This window comes from Saccostrea echinata, unplaced genomic scaffold, assembly GCF_033153115.1.
Source record: "Saccostrea echinata isolate AGI-Se365-2 ecotype Australia unplaced genomic scaffold, CSIRO_AGI_Sech_v1 ptg000017l, whole genome shotgun sequence".
Taxonomy (NCBI): Eukaryota; Metazoa; Mollusca; class Bivalvia; order Ostreida; family Ostreidae; genus Saccostrea; species Saccostrea echinata.
In genome coordinates, this window is record NW_026889766.1 from 3311722 (window position 1) to 3322500 (window position 10779).

Genomic DNA, 10779 nt, shown 5'->3' on the forward strand with positions numbered 1-10779 from the left:
CAGATATAAATGGAATGACTTAATTTTAAGAAACTTGGTTGTTATGAAGTTGTGATAATAGATTGTTATTTGATCCATTCAATGACTGATAATTATATAAAAGGTAAAATTTATTCCAACATAACTTACATTTCCTGAAAATTGTCATCTGATATAATTTCCCAATAAGTGTTAAAATGGCTTCAAATTCCCAATTCCAAGAGCCCGGGCCCATTTCCCAAAATGGTGTGGAAAATCCCTGTTGAAGCCAAAGGCTCCGATGAGCTTTTCTGATAAAAGTTTGTCTGTTGTTCTTTAGTATGTCTGTTATCTTTTTATTCATATTTCAACTCTGCTGCAGAATTGGTAGGCCAATTTCAACTTAACTTAACACAAAGCATCCTTTGATAAAGGATTGGAGTTTGTTCAAATAAAGGAAGATAATCCATTCGCGGCTAGGATAAGGCTGTCCAAAAAAGTCACAGTGTACCAGTCGCAGTAACTTCTCTGAACTACCTAGATATGACGTCATAATGGCATATGACGTCAAGCCACTGCAAATTTGAGCAGACAACGGGGAAAGTGTCATAACTTTTACATTCCTTTCACATCACATGTAGAATTTTTTTACGTTGATGTTTAATTCATGTGTCTGGATTGTTGTTTTAAGGCTGTTATGATGGTGAATATTTGCAGTATAATATCGTTATTCCTTTTTCTTGTCTAACATGTACGTATTCAAACAATTACAAAAAAAATGTGAAACACTCCCCCTTACACGTCTGTAGACAGAGTGAGAATTTATAAATCTTGTATATATTAGACTGGCACAAGTGAATAATAAGGATTAATTGAAGATATTCTGTGTGAATCTACTAGAGAAATATGTCCTCTGACTGAACTTTGCTGGGGGATTGTATGCAATTTATCCCATTTTGTATAAATTGCGATGAAGAGTGGAAAATGATCCCTTGTACGTGGGTAAGTTGAATTTCTCGTGAAATATTTTCTTAAGAAATAAAATTCAGACTTGCCCCCAGCACTTTATATATGCCCAAGAATACGTGTAATTGATTTATGTAACAAGCCGTTCACAATTATTTTGTTTTTCACTTGTGCCGATTCGATTTTTGTGCAACATTTAAGAAAATTTATAAGTGTCAGTCACGTGATCAACACAGTCATGTGACATCACAGAAATGCTTTTTTATAATATCTTATTCAATTCTCTTTACAACTAAACGGTGTATGTATACAAAGAGTACAAATTGAAATCAAAACATAGCTCAAAATAAAATAGTATATATCTAATGCATATTAAGCCTTCGGACAGCCTTAACATAGCTGCGTTCTTAGCATAAATCATTAATCAACATTCAAAATGGTGGGGTTATATACAGTTGAACTTCATTATCTTAAAAACACAGCTATCTAGAATACCATGAATATGTTTAAGAGATATGGAAGTCCCAAGCACTTTTCATCTAAGTATCTTACCCTCTATACCAGGAACTACCAGATAGTTTTTTTCTTTTTTCCATCCACTTTGAAATAATGAGGTTTGACTGTAATTTTTTTTTATTAAATAACCCTTAGAGGAAAAAAAAATAGTGGAGATCTTTCAGTAATTTTACATTAAGATATGTTCAAATCATCACTCAGGGCTGGGATGGGATCACAATAGAGGGTCAAAGTTTAATAAAGCTTTACGACGGGCCACAATTGAAGGGGCAAAGATCCACATTTAAGTTTTTAGAGAATAACTTTTAAAAGGACTTTTTCTCAAGAACAGCAGCGCTGCAATCAGTAAAATTAAAACGCTAGCATTCCCATGCAGCGTAGATTTAAATTTGCCGAAATCATGGTCATTGGGACTTGGCTGGCGACACGAATGGGTGGAGGGAGGGGATTAAATTTTTAAAAAGAATATATTGATTGAATGTTAGTTTTTCCCTTTCATTCTTTTTGTCACTCGTGTTGGGAAATACCAAGTAGATAGCTGCATATTTAAACTGCACCTGGCACTTATGGCTGTTGAGCAGTGAGGGGTCTTGTTCATGCCAACATGTACTCCAACACTGAACCTCAAATCATACAGTATCATTACAAAGATCAATATCCATGTCACACAGTGGCAACATATGATTAACTCCTTTTTCTTTAACTGTAGAACAAAATGCTCTTACAACTGTCCCCCATAGCCAACCTGATTCAATATGAGAAAAATCTGTAAAAACCTCAAGAAAACTGATACTTAATTGGATTAATATGGATAATCCTCATTCTGTGTATGTTCAGCTTTAACCAGATCATGGCCTTGTGTTTGGATGGAACCACAGTTCAGCATAAAAGTTTTATGTTTGATTTGCTAGAGAAATATCTATACAGATATTCTTCTACAGAACAGTTAAACAAATATATAAGGATCCCTCAGTGTTGGCATTATAAAATCATATCTAAATCAGGATGGAAATAAGGGTTACACAGGTGAGCATTGTGGACCATGAATCTCTTGTTTCTGTTGCGGTTAATTTTCATTTCGCTGAAAATATCAAAGGAGCATGCCATCAGCCTATGTAAAGGGCAGAGGGGATCAGCAGAAGATCCAGGGAAAATTATGTACTCCAAGACATTTGATATGCTAAAAGCAGAGGACAGGCTGAAATGGTAGAATTTATGTTCTGGTTAGGATGTCTCCAAGATCCTAAAAAACATCAGTTTAGCTGATATGTAGAGTAAACAGACTTTAGGGCAGCCATTCATTATTTCATCATAATTGTAAAGACAGTTAAGTTAATCATGTTGTAAAATAAACATTTATTATCCCCTGCAAACAAAATTTAGGGGGGTATATTGGAAACATCGTCTGTCTCTCTGTCTGTGTGTATAGACATGATTTTGTCCGGAGTTGTTCTCACAGACTTTTGCATGGATTTGTCTGAAAATAAGTACACTTATTATACACCATATAGAGATATGTACCTGCTATTTTCATTTATATGTCTGCATTTTATAGCTGTTTTTTTTTTCATTTTTATATTGACTTCGTCACTTTTTGTTCACTTAGGTTTGAGACATAGAATCAAGAAACTGCCAATTGGTACATCTGTAGAAAAAATGTGGATTGTGGCTTAAAACTAGGTCTTTAAAACCTATAAAAAAGTTACTAAGTGTATCAAAGAAAAAGAAAAATCTAAGAGTTATGCAGTAACCTTATTTAAAAATGTTGCATCAAGATGACAGAGTTTTTTTAGGTCACCTGAGTTTACTCAGGTGGCCTATTGCTATCCGTTTTCATCCGTCGGCATGCGTCGTCCGTCGTGCGTTAACATTTTAACATTTTCAGCTTCTTCTCTGGAACCACTGAACCAATTTCAACCAAATTTGGCATATAGCATGTATATGTGAAGGGGAGTAACAATTGTGAAATTCATGACCCCTTTCCCCCTGGGGCCTGAGGGGTGGGACTAAAACCATCAAAATTAATGCAATCTTTTTAAATCTTCTTTACTCCTGGGCATCAAGCAGGCAAACTGTTGGCATTATGTAATGTAATAAGCATTGAGCCCTCTTCCTAAATTGTGAAATTTATGGCCCCAGAGTCAGAGGTTCTGGTGCTAGGTTGGGGCTCTGTTGAATATGTAAAAAATCTTTTCCTCTGCTCTTGGGTATTAAGGAAACAAACATGCATAGTTATGATAAGGAAAGGTGTTTCTTCTAAAATTGTGAATTTTATTGCCCTTGGGTCAGGGGTTCTGGTGTTAGGGGCGGGGATCTAATGATTATATAGTGAAAATGCATTAATTTTTCAAAAATCTCCTCTGCTCCCGGGTATTAAGCCGATGAACTAAGTACATAGTTATGATAGAAAAGAGTGCCTCTTCCAAAATTGTGCATTTCATGGCCCAAGGGTCAGGAGTTCTGGTGTTAGGGTGGGGTTCTGTTGAATATATAGTGATAATGCATTGTTTCTTTAAAAAGCTTCTTCTGTGCTCTTGGATATTATGAAAACAAAATAAATACATAGTTATGATGATGAAAGGTGCCTCTTCCAAATTGTGAATTTCATGGCCCCAGGGTCAGGGGTTCTGGTGTTAGGACAGGGTTCTGTTGAATATATAGTGAAAATGTATCATTTCTTTTAAAAATCTTCTCTGATACAGGGCAAACAAAATGAATGCATAGTTTTGATGAGTAAGGGTGCCTTTTCCTATATTGTAAATTTCAGGCCCCAGGGTCAGGGGTTTTGGTGTTAGGGTAGGGCTTTAATGATTACATAGTAAAAATGCAATAATTCTTTGAAAATCTTCCCCTTTCTCCTAGGTATTAAGCTGATGAACTAAGAGTATAGTAAGAATATGTAAGGATGCCTGTTCCAAAATTGTGAAATTCATGGCCCCTGGGGTTCTGGTGCTAGGGTGGGGCTCTGTTGAATATATGGTGGAAATGCATTATTTCTTTAAAAATCTTTTTCTTTGATTCTTGGTATTTAGCAAACAATCTGATGCATAGTTATGAAGAGTAAAGGTGCCTCTTCCAAAACTATGAATTTCATGGCCCCTGGGTCAGGGGTTCTGGTGTAAGGGTGGGGCTCTAATGATTACATAGTGAAAATGCAATAAATCTTTGAAAATCTTCTTTTTTTCTCCTGGGTATTAAGCTGATGAACTAAGAGTATAGATTTGATATGTAAGGATGCCTCTTCCAAAATTGTGAATTTTATGGTCTCTGGGCCATGGTTCTGGTGTTAGGGCAGGGCTCTAATGATTACATAGTGAAAATGCATTAATTCTTTGATAATCCTCTGCTCTCTTTCTGGGTATTAAGTAAGCTTACTAAATGTAAAATTATGATGAGCAAGTGTGCCTCTTTCGAAATTATGAATTTCATGGCCTTTGGTTTAAAACATGAATCCAATTTAATTGTGGCGAAGTTGATGCATGATACTCAGGTGACCTATAAGGCCTGTGCGCCTCTTATTTTATTTTGGTATATGAAGCTTTGTAACATATTAAAATAATATTTTTTTTAACAGAAATGACATAAAAACGCATTTATATTGTCCATCAAAAATCTCATGGAAATTGGACAGTAAGAAAAGATCTGGTCTTTAACCCTCTTAATTGCAGAGCGTCATGTCTCGCAAAGATGACAGTTTATAGTTACATTTTTTTTTTCAATCTAATAAAAAGCAATATAATTATAAGTATGCTGATGTTTTATTAAGCTGTGACTTAATTAATCATTCATGAAAAAATAAATTTAACAATTTTCACTGTCAATGTAAACAAATTGTGAACACTTCTAAATCCATAAAACACTTTAGTGACTTGGTGCCTTTTCTGAAAATCCCAGTGGGGTAATTGTCCATTTTGAACAATTTTAGCTTAATATTAAAGAGGTATTCACTTTAACCATGAATTATATACATGTAATTTATGTAAATAAATGTAATGAATTCTATGACCAAATTTTTTTTTGTTTCAACATACGGTGTTTCCATGATTATACAAAAGATGTTTCTGCGAAATTCTTTTGAAATGACCTTTTCCTACTGGAGTTTTATTCTGATTTCAATAGAATTTTGAACACAAGTAGAATCGTGTGAATATACAATAATATAGAATTCTTTTAATTTTATATTTCAATGAATACAATCATTACTAAATAAACAAGTGGGTTTTTTTTTTTTTCAAATTGCTACTCCTCCTAGAGTTTTGGTTCTATTTTATTGGAACATGAAACTATGCTATGGTAGACAATGCTGTACATTGTTTTGACAAATGGAATTGCAATGGTTTCTTAAAATAAAAATTTCTGTGAAATTCCTTCTTCGAAACTTAATTCTTCTACAGTCTTAGTCCAATTTCAAGTAGAGTATTATAAAAAAACACATTTGTCCTTAAGATCCTCCCTATGTGCATTTAAAGTGATTTTTTATTGAATAAAGATTGGTATTGTCATATTTTGTTGTTAATATCTTTAAGTGTTCAAATATTTTTTACATTGTAAAACTTAAAACCAGAATTGTGGCCCAACTCTCTCCCGTCTCAGGATAAAAATATTGGGTCGATAGCTACATGTAGGTGGGAATTTTTTTCCCAAGAAAAATTGAACATGTTATTGACTGGATGAGATAAATCAGAAATTAATAAGAAAAAGAAAATATCCTTTCTTGGAGGTTCAAAAACGTTTTAGCCAGTCAGTCATGAGAGGGCAAACAAACAATTTTTTCAAGATAATCTCATTTTAATTTTTTTTTTTTTTTTTTTTTTTTTTTTTTTTTTTTTTTGGCTTAGATTGTGAAACTTTCCGAAAATATTGCATATAGCAGAAAGAAATGGGGAGCTATTGAAATTTGTTCGAGATTTTCATTTTTATAAGTAATATTAATTCAGGATTTTGACATCTCATAGGCAGATCCAACACCTGATCCTCTTACTTCAATGTTCCTGTAATCCTTTTCATTCATATGTTAAAAAAATCAATAAAGTTCTTAAAATAGATTTTTTTTTCCATTTCAAAAAGTTTTAGGTAGTACATAACTGCCAGCGAATGCGTATCCATCAGCGGGCCTGTGTCCGTAGACGATAAGTCCGAATTTGGAGTAATTAGTTGTCGATACAACCATGGGTCCGTTCTTAACCTCAAAAGTACGAATGCTGTACTTGGTCTGTAAAACTGCAGAGCTCAGACCCACAGGTCTGTAATTATCAAAAGAAGAACCGTTAATTTGTAAGTATTTTAAGAACTACTGTGGAATTAGCACACAAATGTAGTTTGTTGTATATCCTTCTGGTATAACAATCATATAGTAGTCGATATATTGATGGATCCCCGGCATGACGCTCATATATGGATCATTTTTCTTGGATTCCATCGCAAACCCAGTAATAAGTACGGCATTATCTGAATCTAAAACCATTGTTTCATTTCCTCTTACTTCAATGTTCTTGTAATCTTTTTCATTCATATGCCAATTCGAAACACGGGCTCCAATACTGATTTTAATAGAAGTCTGACTTTCACTTATCACTTGAATCAATGTTCGTGAGTTGTCATAGAATGGGGGCACAATGTATTTGTTATCAAATTCGTTTATGGGGGGTAATTGAGATACCATGTGACTACACGCACCAATATTAAGCTGCTGACATCGATTTCCAGAGAATACAGCTATTGGTTCTGAAGACAGGATAAAGGTTCCAGTAAGATCAGAGGTATGCATGATTTGCAAAGTTTCATATTTATATAACATTGTCGTGAAAGCATCTTGGTCCCTATACGTTCCACCAAGAAGAGGAATTGACGCATTAGCTTTCATTTTAAATCTGATATTTACACTCGTTCTGTCATGTAAAGCTGCAATAGCAAATTGGCTATAATAGCTGCTGGCTGGACCCAGTGGATTCGTTGACGACACAAGGTATCTTGTAGACAGTCTGTTGGTTGGAATAATTAAGGTTGCATCGTTAGATCTTATAAAAAAAAACTATCGAATATGGATACGGTGTACAGTTTAGATGTCTGTAAAAGTACAGCCTTTGTTTCAATTGTTAAATAATCACACGTAAGATCATAAGGGAGAGTGATTTTGGAATACGAGGAAACACTTGTTACTCTATCCGTTGCTGATTTAATGGTCGCATTTAAATGACGACAAGTTGAAATATTAACAGAAGTGTTATTTTCTGTTGTAATGTAGATTGCTAAGGGCTCTGTTCCACCCTTGTAATTTCGCATGAACAGCATAAGGAATTCTCTGCCTCTTGATCCTGCAAAAATATTTATTTGAAAGAGTTTGTTAGTTGCTTTCTGATTTGGAAATATTTGAGTGCGCTTATCACGTTTTTAATACCATGCATCATCTAGAATTACGTATTTACCGCATGGCTTTGGTGTTGACTTTTCTATCACATTTGAAGCAGTTTTTGTTGCGGATATGTTGGTTTTTGTTGTTGTGGAGATTATCGATTTCGGTGGTGGTATGATGGTTGATTTTATTGGTGTGGTGGTGGCTGATGTTGTAGTTGTGGTGGTGGTTGATTTTGTTGTTGTGATGGTGGTTGATTCTGTTGTGGTGCTGTTTGATTTTGTTTTTGGTATTGTGGTTGATTTTGTTGTTTTGATGGTGGTTGATTTTGTTGTGGTGCTGTTTGATTTTGCTTTTGGTATGGTTGTTGATTTTATTGTTGTGGTGGTTGATTTTGTTGTTGTGGTGCTGGTTGTTTTTGTTACTGGTATGGTCGTTGATTTTGTAACTGGTGTAGTAGTTGATTTTGTTGTGGTAGTTGTGGTGGGCTTTCTCTCTGCTGGGGAGGATATAGAAGCTTCTGCCCCACCTGCAAATACGATATCCTAATTTACATACATTATCCATAGAAAAAAAATTACGTTTATCTGGGATAAAGAAATACCGCTTATCCAATTAATGAGAAGTCCGCAGACCAAAAATACACACCATTCCCTATGGATCAAATGGATTCAGAGATAAATGAAACTTTTAATGTGGTCACAATCGAAGTTTGTCACGAAGGTTTTAGAATTGTGAGTAAATGGCATCCCCACTATTTCTGCACTTCTAAACGTTTTCTTTCTTTTTTTTCAAGTGCTTTATCATAATATTTTTTTCGTATAAACTGACCCTGAAAGGTGCCCGCTCCAACAGAGGCATTCTTTGATTCCTCTTTGTCTTGGTCCTTTGTAGAACTTGTATACAATTTACTGAATAATCCCGTGCGATTTTAATGAGTATATCATTTAGAGGCTTATAGTTTTTTTTTGTTTTTTTTAATGAAGCACTACATATTTTAAGGCATCGAACCGACATTAAAATAATGTTTAAACATGTATATCTTTGTTTTCATAATACATTAATAAAAGTGATCGATAAAATATTTTAAAACGAAGAAGATATCAAAAAAATATTCGATTCATTGATTGATAATACCTATGTATACAAAAGTCGGTTAGTGACAATAAAAAACAGAAGGAAAATAAATAAGGAGAATAAATACCCAATGAAAATAAATAAATATTTTAATTCATTGATAAATCAAACTGCTTATCGGGGGCATGAATACTTCCTTTTGATTCACACATCTAGGTATTTTAGTTACATTACAAAGAAAAGAGTTAAATTTTTTATTATTTGAGAGGATTGCGGGGGGGGGGGGGCAGAAATTTGTCTTCTTGAATGATAATTGTCCCTTCAATACCATTGAAACTGAAATTGTTAAACAGCTTTACAATAATATACTTACAATGTGCGAGTTTCTCGTACATGGCATCAAGTTCGCCTTCGATGATTTCCATTTTGATGGCTTGGTCTTTTGCAAATTTTTCCAAAACACTTAATACATTTTTTAGAAGATCCGTTTCTTCTTGACTAGAAATGTTATTTATGATGGTAGGATTTTCGGCAAAGGAATCCTTTATGTGTACCACAATGAGAAAAAGCCAAGAATAAAATATTTTCTTCCTCTCCATTTGGATGAAAACACAGGTCGGCTAAAATGGCAAGATGAATATACATACAAAACATAAACCAAGGTCCAATGTCGTCTACTTTTTCAAAAATGGCGAACTGCATGCTTGATTTAAATTAGCTTTATATATCACGACTATAATGAAGGAGAAACTTGAGAAATATTGTAAGAGAGTATATCCGAGAAGTGGTGTAAATCAGATGTGGATACTTAAAAACTCCAAAGAACTTTTTTGCTGTGGCCTTCAACTCGACATTTCGATATATCGACGATGTATTAACAAAAGTTACTTTCATTCATATGTCGACCCGATATACCCCCTTGAGCTTGAAATAAAAGATACCACAGATTCTGACACATCTGTTTCATATTTAGATATTTTACTAGAAAAAGACGTTAATGGTAACCTAACAACAAAGCTTTATTATAAACGTGATGACTTCAACTTCTCAATCGTCAACTTCCGTTACTTATGTAGCAATATACCCTTATCACCTGCATATCGGGTTTTAGTCTCTCAGTTGATTCGATACGCAAGAGCATGCTCTACGTATGAACAATTTCTAAAACAAGGCAAGCTATTGACAAACAAGGTGATGAAACATGGATTTCAACAGTCTCTTTTGAAGTCATCATTTCGCAAGTTTAACGGTTGATACAATGACCTTGTCAGCTCATACAACCTATCATTGATTCAAATGCTGACGGACGTTTTTCAAACTAATGGTTCGGCCATTATTTATACACAGATTTTTCCGGTTTTTTTTCCCCGATCATGACAGAGAGCACACGGTGGGTGTAACCGTTCGTTAGGGCATGCTCACTTCTCCACGGCACCTAATCCCACCACTAAATTTTGAGGTCCGTGTGTGGTCTGCTCCAAATTTGTATCATTTCATTGGACTTTCGACTTTGAATACTGTTCGCTATCTTCATATTTCATTATCGATGGTTTGATGTTGAAGATAATAAAACATGACTTTTAATTAAGGGTATGATTTCAAATCTGAATTGAGGTATATAGTCCCTATGTTTTGTTTGTTTGTATGTTGTTTAACGTCCCTCTCGAGAATTTTTCACTCATATGGGGTCGCCACCACTTGCCGGTGGAGAGCTGCAAATTTTGTCCTATACTCGGCACTTACGGCCATTGAGCAGTGAGGGATCTTTTTCGTGCCAATACCTACTGCGACACGGGACCCGGTTTATCCGGTCTCATCCGAAGGACCGGTCTCAACGTCCCACAGTGGGATTCGAACCTGCGACGTAAGGATCAACTCCTTACTTCGCGACTCTAGAGCAGACGCTCTAA

The 10779-nt window shown here is 34.8% G+C and overlaps 2 protein-coding genes across 2 annotated transcripts in view; both read right to left on the reverse strand.

The window, feature by feature from the left end:
- Positions 1 to 6730: 6730 nt before the first annotated feature.
- On the reverse strand, positions 6731 to 7303 carry LOC133189234 (IgGFc-binding protein-like). The gene has a single exon (XM_061324637.1). The coding sequence runs from the start codon at positions 7301 to 7303 to the stop codon at positions 6731 to 6733; it is 573 nt and encodes a 190-aa protein (XP_061180621.1).
- LOC133189235 (uncharacterized protein DDB_G0290587-like) overlaps positions 7144 to 10779 on the reverse strand; it is a 26659-nt gene continuing 23023 nt past the window's right edge. Inside the window, exons 2-4 of the mRNA XM_061324638.1 lie at positions 9243 to 9489; positions 7866 to 8321; positions 7144 to 7754 (exon numbers count right to left, since the gene is read on the reverse strand). Coding sequence (XP_061180622.1) covers positions 7459 to 7754; positions 7866 to 8321; positions 9243 to 9489 — 999 coding nt within the window. The 3' untranslated portion in view covers positions 7144 to 7458. The remainder of the gene's footprint in view (positions 7755 to 7865; positions 8322 to 9242; positions 9490 to 10779) is intronic.